Source organism: Pteropus vampyrus, unplaced genomic scaffold (assembly GCF_000151845.1).
Source record: "Pteropus vampyrus isolate Shadow unplaced genomic scaffold, Pvam_2.0 Scaffold185, whole genome shotgun sequence".
NCBI lineage: Eukaryota > Metazoa > Chordata > Mammalia > Chiroptera > Pteropodidae > Pteropus > Pteropus vampyrus.
This window is the reverse complement of record NW_011888966.1, coordinates 1,462,953-1,485,395: the sequence shown is the minus strand read 5'-3', so window position 1 is coordinate 1,485,395 and position 22,443 is coordinate 1,462,953. Positions and strand designations below refer to the sequence as shown.

The 22,443-nt window shown below is 54.5% G+C and overlaps 1 protein-coding gene across 2 annotated transcripts in view; it reads left to right on the top strand.

Annotated features, from left to right (window-relative positions):
* The first annotated feature begins 1,729 nt into the window (after positions 1-1,729).
* Positions 1,730-22,443, top strand: part of PDGFRB (platelet derived growth factor receptor beta) — a 43,732-nt gene continuing 23,018 nt past the window's right edge. The window contains exons 1-8 of one of the 2 annotated variants that reach the window (XM_023537319.1): positions 1,730-2,397; positions 12,000-12,105; positions 17,919-17,964; positions 19,148-19,474; positions 19,998-20,264; positions 20,972-21,099; positions 21,213-21,381; positions 21,969-22,161. In XM_023537319.1, coding sequence (XP_023393087.1) covers positions 12,067-12,105; positions 17,919-17,964; positions 19,148-19,474; positions 19,998-20,264; positions 20,972-21,099; positions 21,213-21,381; positions 21,969-22,161 — 1,169 coding nt within the window. In that variant the 5' untranslated portion in view covers positions 1,730-2,397; positions 12,000-12,066. Of the gene's footprint in view, positions 2,398-11,999; positions 12,106-17,918; positions 17,965-19,147; positions 19,475-19,997; positions 20,299-20,971; positions 21,100-21,212; positions 21,382-21,968; positions 22,162-22,443 lie in introns of those variants that run through there. The other variant, XM_023537320.1, reaches the window with a different exon arrangement.

The window sequence follows — 22,443 nt, the reverse complement described above, 5'->3', positions numbered from 1 at the left end:
CACAGTGAGTCCCCCATTATGTATGCATGGCAACCAAAGCTCAGGAAGAACAAGGTACCTCTCCAAGGCCACACAAAAAGTCCGCAGCTGGATCTCCTGACTCCCAGACTAGCTTTTGGGGGGAGGGGGATTGAGATTGAAACTCCTCCTCGCTGCCACCAAGCTATCCTGGTCCCAGCAGTGGGGTCGAGACTTTGGAGGTGAATGGCCAAGGAAAATGCTAGGAAAGGAGTGGTAAAGACTGATGGAGTTTTGGGCACAAGAAATCCCTGTATGACCTGACTCTGTGGTCTTTGGAGTCCCCCATATTCCCCTATGACCCTACTTCCACCAAGCTGGGCCAGGCCCCCTCCCTTGCTTTTATGGCCTCTACCCTGTGGCCTGGGGCCAGTCTGAGAACCCTTCTCCCTCTGTGTGGTCCAGCCCCAGATGCTGTGCTCTGCAGTCCCCACTGGGATAAGACCAAGGAATGACCACAAGATAGGTTACCGTGGCTGGCACGAAATCCCAGCTCAAGCAACCCCCTGCCCTGTGAACAGGGTCCAGGAGAAACCCAGGAGGTAGCAGAGGAACAGGGGGCAGATGGAAGGAGCCCTGAGGAGAGTCAGGCTCAGCCTGTGTGACCCGGGACACCTTTCCTCCCCTCTCGGGAACTCGGTTTCCCATGTGTACAGTAGTGGGGGCGGGGGGGTAACTCACCCCTCTAAGTCCTTTTAAAATGATGTCCTTTGGCATCTAAGGGCCAGGAGGCTGTGGCTAGAGACATATTCTGATCTGAGGAAATGATGTTGGGAGAAGTGAGGTGATGAGGGCCCAGTTGGGGTCCTGGAGGAGAGGGAGGGTAGGAGGATGGAAATAGAACATAACAGGTACTCGGAAATACCCGTTAGGTGACTGAATGAGAGACAGGGAAAGGGGTGACCTAGGAAGAAGGCAGAACAGCAGGGTCAGTCCACACTGCAACGCGGGTCCTCCTCTGGGATCAGAGCACCTGCGTCTGTTCCATCGTGTCACTCGCGAGACCTGATTCTGCTCCAGTTCTGCCATTGCTGTGTGAGTTTGGGAAGCTCATTTCACTCCTCTGGGCTTCAGTATTTCGTCGTTTGTACAACGGGGAAATAACCCTTTCCTGGGATGCCAGGGTCTTTGAGATGATAGAAAGGAATATGTCTGAAAATCCGAAGTACGCTAGGTGACCTTGGGAAAGTCTCTTTCCCTCTCTAGGGTGCCAATTTACCCCTAGGCCTTGGTTTCTTCTTCTGAGAGTCTCTCCATCTCTTCAGGTCACCTCAGAAACCCTCTCTGATTCCTTCCAACCCCAGTTAGGTGACCCTCTATACTCTCAGACTCCTGCCCTCCCTCGAAGTACCTACCTGTGCATTGTCTGTCTCTCCCACCAGCCTGGGTGCCCCTGGGGTCAGGGACTGTGTCCTCTCCACTGTTGCATCCCCACCATGCAACACAGTATCTGGCACATAGTAGGTGCTCAACATGCTTGTTCTATGAATGAATGTGGACTGAGTCAACTGTATACCTTATCAGAGCTCCCTTTACAGATGGAGAAACTGAGACACAGAGAAGAGAACTGCTCCCAGGTGCCACGGCAAGGGGAGGCTGCCCCCCAAGACAGGCGTCGGGCGAGTGGGGCTGGGGCACTCTTTAATGAAAGTGACTCAGCGGCTGGCGTGGGCTGTGGAATTTCTAAACATCCCCTCACATCCTGAGAGAGCAGGCGACGGGAGGGAGCAAGCAGAGGGAACAGAGGAAGAAAAACAAGAAACTTGGGGGGAAAGAAAGAAAGGGGGGAAAGAAAACTGAAATTGAAAACAGACGCACGCGTCCACCCTACCGCCCCCCTTCTCCCAGCTGGACCAATCAGAGGCCGCCCTGCAGCCTTTCCCCCAAAGTGGGGGGGGACGCGGGGAGGAGAGGGCAGGGAAGCCCACAGTGGTGTGAGCTCTGGGGGCTGCCAGCAGCCCGCAGTCCCTACCCGCCCCCGTCTAGGACCCAGGATCGCTCTGTGAGCAACTTGGAGCGAGAGAGGAGGAGGACAAGGAGAGAGCTGGGGCCTCTCTGACCAGCGCCTCCGGGCAGCAGCCTGTGCGGAGACACAGACAGCCAGACCCAGGGCGGCCCCTCCTGGCAACCCTGCTTCTCCCGAAGGATGCTTTGGGTGTGAGGCCACTCCTCACCACTGCAACCCCCTAACTCCCTCCCTTCTCCTGAGACTCCCGGAGCCTTACAACGGTCCATTCTACCCTCCTACCCAGCTGCTGCCCCATTTCGGGCCAGCAAAGACTTTCTGATAAAGGGAGAGGGCAGTGAGGAGGACTTCCTGGAGGGGGTGACAGCCCAGAGCCCGGGACCTTGCCCACATCAGAAGGCATTAGCAGCAAGGTAAGTGCTCTTAGAGGGGGGAACCCCAACTCCTTGTCCTGTCCCCTGGGCCCAGCCTGTGCCTTCTCGAGTAGGTCGAAAAATTGAAAATATTTTTAACAAAACCAGATGGGAGGAGGCCGGAGTCTATGGGCGACATCAGGGCTGGAGGAACTAGTTTTTTCCTGTCTTCTGCTCAGGCTGCTTCTGGGGAGGGTGGCCCCGGCCTCCTCAACGCGGCTGCTCCCTACCCTCATCAAACAAACCCCAGAGGTTTCTGGGTGCCGAGTGGGGGCCTCCAAAGCACAGCAGTGCCGGTGGGGGTTGTGAGAAGGAAATTGGGAGATGGCAAACAGGGAACATGGGAAGGGGACCTAGTAGGGGACAGGGACCCTCAGAGCCATAGCCCCTGTCCCTGGGCCCAAGCCTTGTCCCTAAGAATCTGTCTGGCTCTAGGCCAGTCTGCCGCCAGGCAACCTCTGGAGATTTAAATGGATTTGCAAATTTTCCAGATTCCTAAGATGTCCTTCCAAACCCCCAGAGGCTGGGAAAGTGCGAAGGCGAGGGGGCTGGGGCTTGGCAGGCCACGGCCGGGGCTGGGGGTCTGAGAATAGGCTGGTCAGATCTGGGGCCCCTCTGTGGAGAGGGGGGGTCGGCTGCTGGGCCCTTTCCCCTGGTCCCCGGCAGCTGCTCAGGCTTCTTGGCTGTCTCCCTCCTGTCAGACACTGCCCCTTCTCCACTCTATCCTAAAACATGAATCGGATCATGATTCTTTCTGTGACAATCCCGCACAGAAAGAGCCTATAGAAAGCCCAGACTCCTGACCGGCTGCCGCCGATTGCCCCTGCATGCCAGGGCTGTGTGGAGAGCTTTGTAAGCTTGCTCCCATGTAAGGCTCAACGGCAACTCCAGGGACAGGACTGATTTTACACCCACCTTATCTGTGGGGAAACTGAGGCTCACAGCCGCCACAAAACTACCACAGAGCTAGCGAGTGGCAGAGTGCTGGGAAGTAGTAAGCGCCTTGCCCCGTCACTCCAAACTTGTGTTCCCGTTCTTTCCGGTCAGATCCTAGGATTCCCGGAAAGAATTTGCAAGAGCTTGACTATGGATGTGCCCTTCCTCAGCACCTCCACTTTCCCTTCAAGGATCCTCCCTACCTCACCTCCTCCAGGCAGCCTCCCCAGGTTCTTCCAGTCTCTCAAGTGCTAGCCATTCCCTTCGCTAGAACCTTGTTGCTTGGCTTTCTTCCTGTGTTCTGTTTGCATATCGGAGACCATTTGGGCCCCGGGTTTGCTTCCCCATCTTATATTCTGTCCCTAATGTCCCCAGGTGGGCAGCGGGGCTGAGAAAATGTTCTGGTGAAAAGGGGGAAGGGACTCGCTGAAGATCTTCTGTTTCAAGTGTGAGACCAGAACCCAGGCCTTCCGTCTCCCCTCAGGGTTCCTTCCAGAAGATCACCCGTTCTTCCAGACTGTGTTTTTCTGTGTCGAATGGGGAGGAGTGCCCCTTTCTGTCTCTGCGATCCCAAAGTGCACAGAGGTCTCTAGTGAGATCTTCTGAAGTCATGCGGTCCTCTCCTGTCTCCACACTGGAGGGTCCCTGAGTCTACAGTGCTCAGGGACAGGAGGACCATGTCGGTCACCGTCACTGAGTGCTGACCCTGTGCCAGGCACAGAGCACGGGACCTCACGCGCCTTGTAACCCCACAGCAAGTCTTTGTTCCCCCTGCTTTGCAGACAAGAGAACCGAGGCTCAGAGAAAACTAAGTGACTTTCCTAGGGTCACGCAGTTAGCAGAGTTGGTATTTAGGCCACGCTCTGCCTGAATCCAAAGAATTAACCCCCTCGCTACTCAGGGAAACCCTGGTCAGAGAGGAGAGATGTCCTGCAGAGCCTACGCCTGGCTCCAGCATCTTCTGAAGCAGAAAGTTCAGCACCAGGCCTGACCTGCTTGCTTCTAGGTCTGCCTGGCCCTGGCTCAGGTCAGTCCTGAGTAAGGAAGAAGGCCACCTGGTCAGCACCCTCCCCTCAGCGGTGCTCAGGCAGCCCTGCCTCCTCTGTGGGAAGAAGAGTCGAGACTTGTAATTGCCCACAGATGTGGGGCAGCGGAAAGCACCGTGGATTCAGAGTCAGGAGACCTGGCTCTTGCCCTGGCTCGTCTCAGATCCTCTGTGTGGCCAACCTCAGGCCCCCACATCTTTCAGAACTGTGTCAGCATCTGGAAGGCAGTGGGTACCATGGGTAAACCACGTCAGGTCTGGGATCGGTCGGCCGTGCATTAACCCCCAATTTGACTTCTGGCCGACTGCATGACCCTAAGCCAGTGCTCTGCTTCTATTGGGTGTCAGTCCCCAATTCTGCGAGTGGCAGGGTAGGATGTGGGCTCCATGAAGTAACAGTGTAGGTAAGACGCTTAGCACAGTCCCCGCATTTCTTGGGCTGCACCTAATGCCATTGGCTCAGAGGGCCACTGTTCTCCCGCCTCTTGCACAGGTGGACTTGGCTGTGAAATTGGTCTGCATCCCACAAAGGACCATGACCACGGAAGAGACCTGGCCACCATGAGTATTCTAAAGGCCCACTTCCATCCTCTAGGCATAGTCTGGCTCTGAGGCCAGCTGCCTTCAGGCTGAAAGAGGATGCCCCGGGCGTTTTGCTCAGGACAGGCTGTTGAGTGTGGTACAGAGGGAGGAAGGAATGAGAGGGTCCCCAGACATCCCTGAAATGTGCCCCCTGCCTATCCCATTTTTTTTATTTTCACATGGTTCTGAACCCTGCAGGCAGTGGACCCTTGGAATGGAGAGAGATCGTCTTCCACTGTTTTCCACAGTCCCCCATGCCCCCGCGCCCCCAGGGTCAGAGCTGTAGCGCCTCAGCTGGAAAGCAGTGCATGCGGGATGATATAACAGGGACCAGCCCTTTCTCAGCACTTCCATTGTGCTTTACATCCATTACTGCAAAGTTCACTGCTGTATTCCTCAGCGCTTAGAACAGGCCTGGCATTCAGTAAGCGCTCAAATATTTGCTGAACTAATTTAATCATCGCAACAAACTCCAGCAGTAGTTATAAACTGTCTCTGTTTTACAGATGAAGAAATGCCCAGAGAGGTTAAGTCAGTTGCCCAAAGTCTCACAGAAAGGAAATGGTGGAGCGGACACTTGCACCTGGGTGTTTCTGACCCCAGCACCCTGATGAAAGGCTGGGTGTGGCCGGGGCCACCTCTGGGGATCCAGCATAAGCTCTGAGAATGTGCCTCAGCTGTGGGGTCCCCTCAAAGTTCCAGAGGTGGTCATTAGACCCTGGAACCCATCTTGTGTGCCTGTGGGTGAGTCAGTCTGTCTCTGGGCCTCAGTTTTCCCGTTAGTAAAACAGGGAGGTTGAACGAGATCATCTCTGAGCTCCTTCCAGCCCTAAAACAATTCCAGGATTCCAGGCCACACCAGCCCAGATTGGCAGCCGCACAAGCCCTGTTGTGTACTCAGGGATCATGCATATTTAACTTCACAGCGAAAGGGTTTTTTTCTTACCCTTTTTCTACATGCTACACAAAGCGGTCAGGATCGATGACCACTAATGGAAAACTTACCTGCAATAACGAGGAGGAACTTTCTGACAATTAGAGTGGCCTGTTAATGCACCCAGTTTCTCAGGAAGCACCAAGGGCTTGTTCCCACACAGCCCATGTGCCCATTTTCCTGGGATACTGAGGAAGAAGAGTCGGGAGCTGTGCCTGTCAGGAAGTGTGTGTAGATACTGTGATCCTCGAAGTCTCTTCCAATGCTGACTTTTTAAACCTCATATGCTCTGATTCAAGAGGAAGCAAGGCTTTGGTCGAAGGTAGACTGACGAAAGATGTGGTCCAGAGGTGAGGGAGTGGGTGCAGAGACCCTCCTCTAGTGGGAGGGGCGTGGAACTCACACTCTGTTGCTGCCAGGGTAGCAGCCCACCTCAAACCCCTCCCAAGACTTCAGGCCCAGAGCCCTTAGGCAAAAGCCGCTGGCCCCAGGACACCCCGTTCTCAGATGCTTTCTGGGCACCCCGCCCCCAGCATAATGCAGGAGGTTGAAAATCAAAGTGTATCGCTTTAGCTACATTAATACCCTCTCTTCTCCTTGCTTCAGATCAGGGCTATTTGATGTCTCGGGTGCCCAAAACCTTTCATCTGCCAGAAGGACCAGCTTCGCCGTCCTGTGATGGAAAGTGTTGTCCCTTAGGAAGTGGGGGCAGCATGGCCAGGGGGTCAGACAGTTCCCGAAGGTCAGAGACGAAAGGACTTTGGGGGCCACTGGGTTCAACTTCCTTATTGTGTGGGTGGGAAATTGCGGCCCAGAGAGGGGGAGGATGTACCTCAGGTTGTACAGATCACCAGCGATGGCACTGAGCCTGGGACCCAGCCTACGGGCCTAGCCTTTCCTGTATGCACCACGTGTGCTGCATCTTCACCCACCTATGTTGTCCAGGGCTCAGCTCCAGCTCTCCCTGAGGTGAGGCCACAGGTGGGCTGAAGAGGTGCTATGCCATCCCACTAAGGGATGGGAACTCTCCTGGGTAGTTTTATGGACCACGGAGCCTTTGGTCGTGTTGCTTCTCCATTCTGGCCATAATTTCCTTTTATGTAAAGGTGAGCAGACAAGGGAAGAGCCAGGGACCCCAGAGGTCCCATCATGCTCTGTCCTTAGCCTCTGAGAGCCCCTGCCAGGTACAGAGAGATAGATAAACATACTGGTGGACGGATGGATGGATGGATGGATGGATGGATGGATGGATGGATGGATGGACGGACGGATGGACAGATGGATAGATGGCCTCCCCATTAGTCTAGGGAGCCAGGGTGACTTCATGAACATTTAACCCATGCAGTCACAGAGGCCTCCATGTTTAGAAGGGCCCTGCGCTTGAAATCCTTAATTATTTTTTAACAGGGGGCCCTGTGTTTTCACTTTGCACTTGGCTTCACAAATTGTATAGCTGGCTGCCGGGGAGTTCAGGCTGGGTTTGAGATGGCTTCATCCCAAAACTGATCTTGCTGCTTCCACTGTCCCCATTCTAATCCACACTCTCCCACAAAATGCCAGCCTGCTCCTGTCACTCTCCTTAGTGGAGGCCCCCCACCGCATAAGTGCTTAGAGTTGCACTATTATCACTGCCCCTACCTTCACTATCAGTGCCCTGAAATTGGCTTCCTGGTGCCTCAAGGCAAGCCCAAATTCTTACCCAGCACCCCAAATCTTTCCCAAAGTGACCTCTGCTCCACTTCCCTGCCCAGCACCTACCTATTTGCTGAAGAGCCCTAATTTCTAGAGCACTAACAAGTCTCTACCATTTCTCCCAGACACCTTGAGATCTCCCGCTTCCCTGACTGCTCACACAGAGCCCCTGTGGAATACCTTTCCTTGGCACCATCCACCAGAGGATCCAACTAAACCTGAAGGCCTAGCTCAAGGCCACCCGCCCCCACCTTTGGAATAATGACATAATCATAAGAGTTACCATTTACTGAGCATCTGCTATGTGTCGGGTGCATTTTATCATCATCTCTAACCTTTGCAGCAATGGAAAAGGGCTTTTTATGCCATTTTCTAGGAAACTGAGACTCAGAGAAATTAAACTCAGCGCTCACACAATTGTGAGAGAGTAAGAAATGGTACTTGGACCTGGATTAAGTGGCTTCAAGCTGGCACTGCTGCCCCAGACCTGGCTGGGATCCTATGCACTTTTAGTGCCCTGGGCGGCATTAGGCACAATGTGCTGGCATCAGGATTTTATTTGTCCATTTTGCCCCCTCATCAGCCTGTCCCATCACCTCCCTGGAAGGGAAGGGTCACCATTGCCTATCCATCCCAGTTCCCCAGCCTGGTGAGTTATTAGGGGGCAGTGGATGCCCCAGGGCTGAGGACCAGAAGAGCTGACCCTACATACCGTTTGACCCCTCATGCTGTGTAAGCATCTATTGAGCACCTACTGTAAACCTAATCTCCAATTAGGCACTTGGAGATATCCCAAAAAATTGTTAGGTGGGTTTCCTCATTTGTGGGAAATGAAATTAAGAGACTAAGACAAAAGTACAGGAAAGAGTTCGTTGACAAAGAGTGGACTGAGGGTCATTAGACTTAGGTTCTGGTCCTGGGTGGGCCTCTATCTCCCTTAATATGCTAGAGGGAGACACCCTGCCCCCACCCCAGCTGAGCCTGATGATAACACCAATGACAATAGCAGCACCCCTTCCTGAGGAGCCCTTCTGGGGAGGGGCTTTCCCGCCATCTCATTTATCACACGCATCCCTTTGCTGACAAGCCGAGCCTAGCAGGGTCTCAGCTGTGTACTCCAAGCCAAGTGAGTGAGTGAGTGAGTGAGTGACTTACTCTCCCATGAGTGAATGAAGAATAATAATAACGTGACTACTGACTTAGCAGAGGGCTGTGTGCCAGCCCCTGCTCTAAGCATTTTACTTGTATTAACTCATTTGAAGGCCTTGATGAACCCTGACTTACAAATGGGAAAACCAAGCCACAGAGAAGGTGAGTTATAATATATGGGACAATCGGGGGTTGAGGGAGGAGGTGGATGGCTGAAGAACTGGGTGCAGGAGCAGATGATGAGAAAGCGAGAGAGAAACGAAACACGGGAGCTTTCTCCCCTTCTGCTCTGCTGCCCAGGAGGGCTCTGAGGGGAATCTCAATGCTCCGTAATTGGCACCAATTAATAGCTAGCAACCCCAGCTTGGTTCGCCTGCTCTGGCCTGGTGGGGGAAGGCCGTGTGCTGGTGGGTCAGTACCAACGGCCTGAGGCCTGCCTGCCCCTGCCCACTTGGCTCTGAGAACCCATTCTATTTGTGGACCAGCCCAGGGCTGATCTGGGGCTGGCAGCAGCCTGGGGAACAGAAGGTTTGCTTGTCTACGCCTGTTGCACCCCCACCTCCCCAGCCTCAGCCTGGGACCCCTCTCGGGGGCTCCTTTGGCTGCCAGGGCCTGGTGTTCTTCGTTGCCATGGCACCGCCGGAGATGAGGCTCTGGGGGGTGGGGTGTGAGGCAGGGCAGTAGAGGGATGGTGGAGGCCTGGAACTCTGTAGCTGCAGAGGCCCAGGCCCTCTGTGAACAGTGGAAGGGGGTGCTGGGGCCCCATCAGGGGCAGGCCTGGACCCTGAGCACAGTAGACCTATGGCAGAGCTGGTCACACGGCTAGCCCAACTGCCTGGATTCTCCATCTCAGAGGCCCTGGGACAGGCCTCCAGGCAGGCCAGAGCCCCTGCTTGGACACTGCCCCTACCAGACACAGGTTGTCCTCTGTAAGGACTTCTCTCCTCAAACTGTGTGCCAACCTTCAGGTTCTACAGCAAAGTTGCAGAATGGTTTTGAGTTCTAACCCTAGCTTGATTTTCAAATTACTAGGTGGCCCCTTGGTCACTCTGCACCTCAGTGAGGGGAGGGACAGGACTCTGACTTCTGAGGATCCTTCTATCCCTGAGAGCCTGGATTCTGCATGGACCCCAGTAGGGTGAACCCATGTGGGAGTGTTTCTCTGAACAGACCTACTTCTGGGCAGGAGATAAGCAGTCTGGCATGGAGGTTAAGAATACAAATTTGGAGTCAGACAGGCTTGAGTTTGCATCCCAGCTTCATTGCTTATTAGTTGTGTGAGCTTGGGCAAGTTACCAAACCTCTCTGAGACTCAGTTTCCTTTTCTGTGAAATGAGAATAATGATTATACCCACCTCACAGGATTGTGGTGAAGATAAAACAAACCCCCCAGGTCATCTCATTTAGCAGAGTGCCTGGTTCCAAATTAGGAGGGGCTTTTGTTCGTTTTCAGATTATGGGGCATCAGAGCAATGAATGAGAAGAAGAATGTCCTGGGATGGGGGATGGTTGGTGGGAAGAAGCAGGACCAATGAGTAGAGGATACATTGGGACAGATTACACTCAATGTAATAAAAGTTTTCAAATAGCCTAACCTCTGAGGATCCTGAGCTGGCCAAGAATGGGATGGGCCGCTGGTGAGGTGGTGAGATCTCTGTCATGGGAGGTGTGCAATTGTAGCTTTTGTTTGCAGAGAGGGTGGGGGAAATATGAATAGAGAATATCTCCTAAGACTGTAGGGCTCTATGAAAGTCAGGTTCATCCAGCTGAAAGGAGAACATGGACCAAAAGGGGAGGTCAGGCAACAGAGTGAAAGAACAAGGCTGGTGAGTTATGTATTGAGCTTGTATTGTGTGCCAGGCACAGACTTGTCATCTTTGCCTCCTGCCTTAGAGAAGCTGTCACCTGAGTATTGAGCCTGTGTGCTTTGGGATCAGTCTACTCAGGTCTGGGGTCAGTCTGCCCAGGTTTAAGCACTGGCTCCATCACTGGCAAGCTCCATGACCTTAGACAAATGATTTAACCTCTCAATGCCTCGCTTTCTTCACTGTAAAATGGAGAAGCAACACTGACCTCATGGATTGCTCTGAGATCATGCACATAAAGAGTTTAGTCCAGGCGGTGGGCGATATGAACTAAATCACAGGTAGCTATTATCATTCTTGTGGTCATTTTCAAGGCCTTTTAAGTCCTTGTTCTTTGTGGAAGGGGCTGTTAGGGGCCCAGATGGGATTCAGAGGACTCTGGTCTGGGAATCCACTGACAGGCCATATGGCCTGGAAGGTGATGTGGGGACGAGCAGGGAGGCCAGCGAGGTGCCTGAGGAGGCAGGAAGTGCTTGCTCCACAGGCGGGTGAACAAGGGCATGCAGCTGGCCTCCCTCCCTCACTGACCTCCTTCTCAGGCCGGTTCCCAGCCTGTGCGGGGACCCGGGTCCCCTCCTCTGGGCCCCCAGCGGCCTGAGGCACACACTGAGTGCTTTCCCACGAACCGTTCCAAGTAGCTAGGCCTGCAGGGCCCCCTACCCCCAAGTGCTCACACTCTGGCGGGTGAGGGGGCGTGTGGCAGGAGAGGGGATCAGCTCGTTCTTTATCAGCCTGGCTCCGATCCAGACAGATGTTTCGTTTTATTTTGAACTTCCAGAAAATAGGTCATTTCTTTCCATTGTATCCCTGGGGAGGCCTCCTGGGGAGAGGAGCACAGAGTGAGTGACGAGTGTGGGGGCCTCACACGGGCCCTGGGGATCAGGGAGGGCAGCAACCTCCCTCCCTCAGTTATGATGAGCTGTCTGCAGGGCCAGGACATGAAGGCTCTTGAAGGTTCTTAAAGGCCAGGCTAAGAAGCGGGTCTCTATAGTAGCCTCCCCCTGCCATCTGAGGGAGGTGCATTCCAAGCCTTCAAGTGGATGCTTGAAACTTTGGATGGTACCGAACCCTATATATCCTATATCTTTTCCTATACATACGTATCTATGATAAAGCTTAATTTATAAATTAGGCACAATAAGAGATTAGCAACAATAACTGATAATAAAACAGAACAATTATAACAATATACTGTTAATAAAAGTTATGTGACTGTGGTCTCTCTCTGATAACAGATCTGATAACTGAGACAACTACTAAGTGACTAACGGACTAGTAGTAGATACACTGGACAGAGGGGTGATTCATGTCTTGGGTGGGATGGAGGGGGATTTTGCAAGATTTTATCACGCTATTTAGAACAGTGCACAATTTAAAACTTATGAATTGTTTATTTCAGACTGGGGGTAACAAACCATGGAAAGCAAAAGCAAAACTGAAACGAGGGGGGACTACTGTACCTAGGGATGGTGGATGAAGAGCCGCAGAAGAGCGTTGTCAGACAGGTATTTCAGAGAGTTTGGGGTATGAGAACAGCTGGGAGGACAGACCATTGGTGAGGCGATGTGAGGAAGGGTACAGAGGGGCAGCTAGAGGTGACCGAGCTTGTGCTGGAGTGGCAGAGGTGGGTGGATCAGAATGATGGTCCATGGAAGTGGCACTGTTCTCCTACCCATTTGGACTTCTAGAACAGCCAGAGCCTGTGCCAGGCCCTAACTTAGTCAATTTCTGTTATTTTGTTTGGGGGTGGGGGGGGTGCTCACAGATACCTTGAAAACATGAAGGTCCTCTGCTTCTAGAGGCAGCACAGCAGAGAGTCAAGCTCGGGCAATCAAGCTGCGTCTCTGTGATTTGGACCAAGTTCCTCACCCACTTCCCTCTCTGGCCTCAGTGTGATCCTGAGGCTTGTGGGGAGATTCATTTCGTCACGGTGGAATGCTGAGCCTTTCCCAACAGATAGAAGTGTGGGGCACAGGATTGAGGGGGGCAGGTAGGAGCCTCATATCCTCAACCTCTTCCCAGGTTTGTACCTCACCTATAACCATCTCCCTGCCCAACGGACTCTGCTTTCTTGCCTCGCTCCCGTGATGCGAGATCCCACCTACATCTCAGCCCGCTTGGCATAAGGCCACAGGGGCCACGCTCTCTGCTACATCCAGCCTGTGCTGCCCTCACTCCCGTACTCTCCCAGCTGCCGGAGGGAGGACTCAATCTCTGGCTCCAGATGCCTCTTGCCCCCACATACTCCCAGGCCTGGAGCTGGCTGCCTTCTCGGAGCTGAGTCATGATATCCTGGCCAGGGCCCCTCCCCAGCACCCCGCCACCACCCCAGAGTTCCAACTCAACACAGCTGCCTCCCAGAGCAGAGTCCTGAGAGCACAGCATGTCAGCACTGGACATGGTCCCAGGATAGCTCTGCCCGCCCTGTGTACAGATTGGGAAACCGAGGCTCAGAAAGGGCCAGGACTGTACTACAGGTGGGTGACAGAGCAGGAGCTAGAATTTATATCCCCTTACTCTCAGCCAGGGACCTGTCTCCTAAAGTTTGTCCAAGGGCTGTGAAGTGCCCCTGGTGTGGAAGAGAGATGACTAGACTATGGGTCGGAAGACCTGAGTCTGCGTCCCATTCTGCCAGCAAATTAACAAGTCATTCCTCATTTCAAGACTCAGTCTCCAGTCCCTGCCTGGCTGGGACAGTGCAGGGAAAGGACTTTGATATAAAGGTCTATGTATAGCAGGGCGGGGGTGGGTGTGGGGAGGGCGTCCTGTGGAGAGGGAGGGGGCGGCAGCTGTCCTCCGAATCCTGGGACCTCGAGCCACTAGACTCGAGGGCTACTGGTCAGGTGAGCGTCAGTCTCCACTGGCCACCTGAGTCCAGCTTGCCTAAGTCAAAACACCGGGACCTGTCCCTGTCCTTCGCTAAGTCTGTTTCCTCATCTGTACAATGGGGCAGAGGAAGCGGGTTGGATGAGGTAGATGATCCCTGAGGGCTATGGAGCTCTGACATTCCAAGGCTAACCCCGAGACCCCACGGCCAGGTGCCCTCCTCTCTCTGGTATCTTGTTTATTCAGAGCATCCCTGGCTGGAGAGTGAAGACTGAGGCCGCCTGGCCAAGTACCCGCCTCCTCCTCGAAGCAGGGCTTCCTCCCATCCACATCTCGCTGCTGTGTTTCCCTCCCATCCCCATCTTCCTGCCTCCAGACCGAATGTGTCTCTGTCCCCTCAGGTGCCCGCAGCCCCTCACACCCCGAACCAGCTCAGTGACAGCTCTTAATCCTGCTCCTCTGCCTTATTTTCATCTCAGAAAATGGCACTGCCCCCAGCATACGCACACCAAGCCAGGAATAGGGGTGGGGCTCCTTTACGATACCTCTCTCTTCCTCCCCCTAACATCTCATCACCAGGCCCTGTTGTTCTCAGCTAGATAAACCTCAAACCCATCTGTTTCTATCAGTCTTCACCGCCCTCTCCTCGGCTCAAACCGAGTAAACAGAAGTGGTGGCCGAGCACTCCACCTTGCCTCAATCTCTGCTCCCTGTCGCTAGGCAAGTTTCTTAAGTGCTCTCTACCTTAGTTTCCCCATCTAAAATGGGGATGATCGTATCTACCCCATAGAGTTGACTGAGGAGCAAGCGAGTGAATACATGTCGACTGCTTAGAACAGCACACCACGTGCTGGTTTTGGGGCCTGGCTCTATGCACATATGGATGTGCATTCCGGGGGAGTTGAGGTCCCGTGTGCACATGCTCTGTGTGCGTGTTACGCACACACACAGCTTTGTTTTTCCTGGGCATTTGCGATTCGCCACATGTATGCATGTCACATGGATATGGTGGAGAGCACGCAGGCAGCAGTTTGTGGTGCGTGATGTGGGCTGGGCACAGTGGGAGCTGCGTGCATGTGTGCTTTGTGGGCCTGCACATGTCGAGTGCCTGTGTGAGGGCCAGGCGCATACATGGCCCGCTGCACACGGATGTGTTTCAGAGCAGTGTGTGAGCGCGCGCGTAGGCAGGAGTCTGTGCTGTGTGTGCACGTGCTCACTGTGTGCAGGCCTCCCCCACTGGCAGCCACGCAGGCCCCCCTCCCTGGCCTGCCTGTGCCGTGGGAGCCGCAGGACCCCGAGGGAGGGGAGCTGCTGCAGGCGGATGTGGCCAAGATGAACTGGATTTATTTAGATTAAGGCGGTGGGAAAGGAATGGAGACTTGTATGTGCTGGAAAGAGGGAAGGCTGGGGCTCTGAGAAAGCCTCCCCCAAAACGCTTGCCCCCTTGGACTTGGGGTCCTCACTCTGCTCCCCCAAAGGGATCCCTCTGATTCACTGTGAGGAGCTGAGCAATTATCCCATCTTTGGACCTCTGTCCCCCAAACCCAGCCAAAATAGGAGGAATCATGAAGGCTTCCTGGACAAAGGCCGGGGGGATTCCTGAGGGTTGCCTCCCTCTGTATCAGGGGCCTCCCTGGGCAGGAGAGTATGGTAGGTAGGGGAGTGCCTGTTCTCCACTGTGACATCTACCTTGTCCCAGGTGGCTCCTTCCTGGAGCTCAGCCCTACCCCTGAAGAAGGAAAGTGGTCGCAAGTAAGCCCACCACCCCCCAGTCAGCTGCCTGGGACCCTCTGGGGTTGATTGGATCCATGGCAGCCTCTGGAAAGCTCAAAGAGGTCCGCAAGACATTGAGTGGACAGCTGGGTGTGTCAGGGACTCATCTGAGAGGGCTTAAGAGATCCCGTCTGGGTGCCCCAGGCCACACTCTGATACTTCCCTGTCCTGTGGCCCTTTCCCTGCCACCTCCTGGATTGCTGTATCGCCAGTTTATCTGTCTGAAAGGCACCTGAAAAACTGAGAGAAACAACTTGTCAAACTCCACACAGCGAGTCTGTGACCGAATGGTTGGGGAAATTCAATCCGTGGAGTGAGATAGGTTATGGATTCTCACATGACTCCAGGCTCGGGAACGTAGCCCCCTCCTTCTCATCAGTCCCCACCTCCCCAAACCGCCCCAGCAAGAGTCATAGTGACTAGAGCCTTCTCCTGGCAGTTTTAGACTAGGATGGCTCTTTGAGATGACCCATCTAAACCTCTCCCTGTATGGATGGGGACACAAGAGTCCCTGAGAGGGCTGGAGACTTGCTCAGTCTCAAGGTGCATTGGAGGCCTCTTGTGACCAGAGACAAAACGCTCATTTCATAAAGAGAGAAGCCGGTCCAAGATCCCTGGGGCGTCTACACGCTGCCTAAGGTGTCACACTCCCCCTGAGCTCCTTTGCCCACCTATCCTCTCTGCATAGCCTGCTTCTGCCTCTTTGCTGTGTGACCGACTGGGCCACGATTCTGTCCATCTCTGGGCTTCTGCTGCCTGTTCAAGAAGACCCCTTCCAGATGAGAGTCTCAGAGACTCCAAGCCGCCTCCAGCCCCAGGCCCAGCAGGAGAGGAGCCAGGGTCAGGGGCTGCTCATGCAGGGGGCCCAGCCCACACTGCCCAGCCTTCCAAAGCCAGGCCAGCCCCAGTTGCAGTGACCTCCCATCTCCAGGCCAGCCGACCAAATTCCTCCTTTAGAATAATAAACAGTGTGGCCAGCCAGGGAGGCTGGGAGGGGCGGGGCAGGGAGGCTGAAATGCCCCCCTCCCCCAGCCTCTGCTGCTAATGATTTTCTTTGGCTGAGATGTCTGGCAGGAAGGGGGGAGTCAGAGGGGCACCCACCAAGGGGCAGATGGGCCTCTGTGGGGGCTGCTGGCTCCACCATGGCGCTGCTCCCTCCTTCTGGAGGAGGCCTGGCATCCAGCTGGAGGGGCTGAGGCAGGCGATATGGAGAGGGAGGGGGTCTCAGAAAGGCTGGGCTTTTAGTCTGGAGCAATTGGGAGAGGGGAGAGGGGAGAAAGGAGGGAACCCTCAGGCAGGCTCATCTGAGGGGACGGGGAGAAGGAGGAGGAGAAGAGCAGATTCACTCAGAGAGCTTATTGGGGTACTGGGCAGGGCTGAGACTGGGGGTCCACAGGCCAGGAGCCTCACCGCTGTCCCACCACTAAGGTGTAAATGCAGTAAGTGGTACACTCAGGATCATCCCATTTTGAGGGCTGGAGACTGAGGCCGCAGAGATAGTGATGGCACAGGAGGTAGCCCTGCTAGGGCTCAAACCCAAACTGCAGGCTTGGACTAGAAACTAAAAAGGGTGAGGTGGGGGGGTGGTGTGTGTGCAGTGGGGGTGACACGGGCGTGGCCTGAGGAGCAGGCCAGACTGGGCAGCCTCTCAGTGAAGTCAGCAGACACACAGCACTGGGAGGCTCCTTGTTGCCTTGTCACGTGGTGACTTCCCACATTTCTTGCTCTGCGACTCCCACCCACTTCAGGTCTCCTTCCTATCCATGCTGCAGGCAGACCCTTGCAAGCCTGGCTATTGGTGGTTATTTGGGATCCTCGGATGGGGCGACCACGGGCAGGGATGGAACGAAGGCTCACCCAGTTCAACCTATCTTTCAGTGCTTCCAACGCTGTTTCTCTTTCTCCGTCTCTCTGTGTCTTTGTCTCTCTCTACCTCTACCAGTCTCTGTCTCTCTTTCAGACAGACTCTGTTCTGTAACCTCGGGTAAACTTCTTTTCCCCTCAGAGCCTCGATTTCCCCATCTGGACACTGGGGGGTTGGGGATTGGATTCAGTAGTCTCCAAGGACCTTCTAAGGCTTGCTGTACAGTGGGGCCTCCCCTGGGCCCAGCCCCTGGCCCCTCTCCCCTGGGCCTCTCTGTGTATCTCAGGGCTGAGTAAAGGGGGTCAGGCATGGGGGTGCCCCCCACATTCCACAGCCCTGACTCCCCCGCTTCCCTTCCCACAGCCGCCTCCACTTCCTGTTGTGCTTGTGGAGCTGTGGGAGTCCTCTGGGTTCTGGCGTACCCCCACCTTCTACCCCAGCCCTTTCATCACACTTTCCCAAATATTTGTCCTGGCAGATAAGAGCCTGGTATTGGAACTGTCACCCGGAGGACAGGCTGTTAGTGCTGGCGGGACCCTGGACAGCATCCAGCCCACGTTCCCCACCCCCACTGTACATGCAGAGAAACTAAGGCCCAGAGAGAGGCCAGGGTTCAGCCAGGGTTACCAGAGTGGTAGAGGCAGAGTCAAAGCACGGTCCAGGCTCCTTGAGGCTGAGCCCAATGTAGGGGAAGGGGATGCGTGGGCATGATGGCCTTCTCAGCTATGGGACGCGGGTGGCCTTTGACTTCGGCTGCATAGAATATGGAGGCTGGGTGGCCCGGGCTGGGGCTTACTCTGCAGGACCCAGGTGCGAAGATGGGCCCTGGGCCCTGACCCCTGTTTAACTTTGCAGGATACCATGCTGCTTCTGAGTGCCATGCCAGCTCCTGTCCTCAAAGGTAGGTAGACTGGGGCAGGGGTAGGGGGACCCAGGGAGGCACTAAGCAGGACCCTGGAGCTGGCGGGAGCAGTGCGTGCTAGCACCAGGGCCTGGGAGAACTGCTATTCTCCTGAGCTTCAATGTCCTGCCTTTCCAGTGAGTCTCAGTGGAGGTTGCCTTCCACCGCCCATCCCTCAGCTCACAAAGCTCAGTGGAGCCTCTGCTTGTCCAGAGCCATCCGCTCAAATCCTTTGCTTGGCCCTCCACACTCCATGCCCCGCCACCAGCTGTCCTCGCCCCGCTCACTAACAGTCACCCCGGCCTCCCATATCTTCTCAGCACTTAATAGTATCAGTCTGTCCAGTCAGCTTCTGGTCTGGGACTCCTCTCCCCTGCCTGGACCCCTCATTGGCTGTGAGCTCCCAAGTCCTGGCTAGGCTTCTCTCAGCCCAGTCTTCCCTCGCTCTTGCCTGTTACTTGCACTGGGCTCTCCAGGGGCTGGGCAGCTGACCAGCCAATCAGCGGGCATTGGCAATCAATGACCAGGCAATCACTTATCTGAGGGTGAGGGATTGGCTCGCCAAGTCTGGGGTGGGTGCGGGGGATGGGGGGTGGCGGGCGAGGCGGGAGGGGGCTACAGAATCTTTCTCCAGGGAATGTCAGTAGGAGATGAGGAACCAATCACTTGACAATCCCCCAGCCCCAGGCCCCTGGAGTTCCCCAGGGGCCTCAGCACCTCTCCTGCCCCAGTCTGCCCCATTCTGAGCTGCCTTGCCCCACCCTCCACAAGCAGGGCCACCTCTGGGCTTTGGGCGGAACCTGGGCAGCTGTGGCAGCTGTAGGGAAGAGGCCCAGAAAGTGACCTGGGAAATAATGCAGGAACTGGAAGCTGGGAATTGCTTCCCGAGGATTTCCTGACATCTTTGTAAGAACATGCCCACAGCCCGAACGCTGCACTACTGAAGGACTTCATTGAGGCTGGGGTTCTAAAGGCACGGAGATGAGGAGGTCAGGAGGCCCGAAGGAGTCCCTGGGAACCGAGTACTGAACAAGCAGGCCTCAGAACCATGAGTTCCAGCCTCTGTGTGGATTAGGGCGGCGTATTTTCAAGGGCTGTGATTAAATAGCCTCCCCCAGGGTCGGCTTTGGGGAGAGGCGAGGGGGCTCCTGTGCTCTGACGTCTGATGCCTCCTCTCCCAAAGGCCAGGTGCTGTTGCTGCCCCTGCTGCTGTTGCTGGGACCACAGGTCTCCCAAGGTCTGGTCATCACACCCTCAGAGCCAGAGATTATCCTCAATGTCTCCAGCACCTTCGTTCTGACCTGCTCGGGTCCAGCTCCGGTGATGTGGAAACGGATGATGCCCAAGCAGCTCCCGCAAGAACTGACTGAGACTCAGGATGGCAACTTCTCCAGCATACTGACGCTGACCAATGTCAATGGGTCAGACACAGGAGAATACTTTTGTACCTACAATGACTCCCATGGGCTGGAGGATGGTGAGCAAAAGCGGCTCTATATCTTTGTGCCAGGTAAGACCCCTGATCTGTGTGTTCACTCTCTCGCTCCTCTTCTCAACTGCAGGCATCTGGGGAAGCGCAGAGAGTGCTTTAGTGACATCGTGAAATACGGCCAGCTCAGAAATGCAGACAAATCATGGAACCCAGCCTGGCTCAGTCCAGGAGTATCACTTCCACCCTTTGGTCTGAATATTTATCTGCTCCCTGCCAGCCCACCCCATTCCTGGCTCCCAAGAACTCTGCATTCTCAGCTGGTTCCAATACGTTCCCTCTTAGCCTCCATATCTCATCTTCCCCATTCTCCAAGCTCTGTGTACCAGTTGCCCTTCAACTTGAGGCTTATCTTCTTTCCTGCTCTGGTGCTGTCCAAATCAAATGTTAAAGCTAAAAGGCACCTCTGAGATCATCCATATTTTGTAATGGGAAGACCAAGGTCCAGAAAGGGGAAGAGGCCTGCTCAAGGTCACATAGTAATTAGGGAGGTGGCCGGAAACCCAGCTCCCTCTGACTCTCATTCTTGCCCCACCCTTGGCAGATCCCAACATGGGCTTTCTCCCTGTGTACCCCGAGGAAGTGTTCATCTTTCTCACGGAAGTAACTGAGATCACAATTCCATGCCGAGTGACAGATCCACAACTGGTGGTGACACTGCATGAGAAGAAAGTGGATGTCCCACTGCCTTTCCCCTATGACCACCAACGTGGCTTCTCTGGGACCTTTGAGGACAAGACCTATGTCTGCAAAACCATCATCGGGGACAAAGAGGTGGATTCCGAAGCCTACTATGTCTACAGCCTCCAGGGTGAGCTCCCTTTCTGGGCTGATGTTCAGCAGAGGCAAGTATGACCCTTCACTGAGCCCTTTCCAATTTAGAGTGTGCAACTCCATTGTTTACTGGATTCTCATTATACTGTTGGAAGGCAAGTCATGTTCCCCCATTTTACAGATGAGGAAACTGAGGCCCAGAAAGACGATGGAGTTTGCCCAAGGTCATGGGATGCTTTAGTGGCAGAGCTGGGCTGTATACTGTGTTGGGCAGAGGCACAGCCTTTAGAGCCTGCTAGATGTGAGTCCCAGCTCTGCCACTTCCCACCAAATGGCTTCATACAAGGCATCTCTCTGAGCCCGCTTCTTCTGCCGTAAAATAGGAATAATGAGTGCCTACTTCATGAGATTATTGTGAAGATTAAATAAAACAGAAGATGGGGGGTATCTGGTACACAGTTATGCTCAATAAATTTTCCCTGTATTTAGATGCCCAGAGAGTACTTTTGATTTCCAGACTGTTATTCCTTCTGGAATGTCAGCTCCATGAGGACAGAAATTTCGTTTGTTGTATTTACTGCTAAAGCCCCAGTACCTAGAGTAGTACTTGGCATACAGTAGATATTTAATAAATATTTGTTGAATAAATGAATCTTCCACACCAATCATCCCTTCCCTCTGTGGACCTTGACCCCCACCCCCAAGCTGAGGTGCCTTAGTCCTAAGCTAGTCTCTCTCCACCAGCGTCATCCATCAACATCTCAATGAATGCAGTGCAGACTGTGGTCCGCCAGGGTGAGAACATCACCATCACGTGCATCGTGACTGGGAATGAGGTGGTCAACTTTGAGTGGATTTACCCCCGCAAGGAGGTAATGCCGGGCCAGGGCCTGGAGGAAGGGCAGGCAGGATGTACATCTCGACTTGCAGCCTGACTTCTTGGCCCCTTCCTGATTTGGGAAACTTGCCCCACGTGTCCCTACAGAGTGGGCGGCTGGTGGAGCCAGTGACCGACTTCGATACGCCCTCTCACATACGCTCCATCCTGCACATCCCCAGTGTCGAGCTGGGTGACTCAGGGACCTATATCTGCAATGTATCAGAGAGTGTGTACGACCATGGAGATGAAAAGGCCATCAATGTCACCGTGGTTGGTGCGTGACTTGGGCTCAGCCCCAACCTTCATTCTGAGCTGGATCCACACCCTGTCACAGCCCTGGGATGCCGTCAGCCACATTTCAGTCCAGCTCTAGCCACAGTGCCAACTAAAGTTCTATTTCCAGGATAAACCCAAACCAAAACGCAGTGTCAACCCCAAACCCAATCCTAATCCTACCTAGACCTTCCACCCAGCCAGAATCCAGGCCCCATTTCAATTTCTAATCCCAACCTCCATCCCAGGCCCTGGCAGCCTTATCCCCAAATTTAACCAGGCTGCAACTCATCTCAGCCACAATCTTGGGCCAGAACATGCCCAGTGAGAACTATAATTCCATTCCCAATTTCGAACCCAGCCCTTAGACCAATATCAGCCCAAATTCGACCTGGTTCCGGACTTGGTCCCAACTTCGGTACCAGCTACGGTAGTTCCCGAAGCCGAAGCCTTGCCCTTGAAGGCTGGGCTCCTTTGGCATTCAGCTGAAGCCTCTCTTCCAAAAGCCCCGGCCCCGGGAGGTGCTATCCCATTGGTGGCTAGGCATAGCCCGCCCCCCCAACCCCAACTGACGGCTGCCCCTTGCAGAGAGTGGCTACGTGCATTTGCTGGAGGAGCTGGACGCCGTACAATTTGCAGAGCTGCACCGGAGCCGGACACTGCAGGTGGTGTTCGAAGCCTACCCGCCACCCACTGTCATGTGGCTCAAGGACAACCATACTCTGGGCGACTCCAGCGCTGGCGAGATCGCCCTGTCTACGCGCAATGTGTCGGAGACTCGGTGAGCAGCCGCCTGCCCATTCCATTCATGAAATTATTCTCTGCAGTCGCCAGGCAGCCCACAGCCTTCAGCTTCTTGACAGACGTAGGCCCATCTTTCATGAGAGCCTACTACCTGCCAGACTCCATGCCAGGTGCTGTGCCAGGCCCTGGGGATGCTGCAGAGAACAGAACACACAGTTCTATGCCTCCTAGAGTTTCCTGTCTAGTGGGAACAACAGACACTGGTCAGATGATCACCGAGATGTTTAGTTGTCCTTGTGATGGGTGGAGCCGGAAGGCA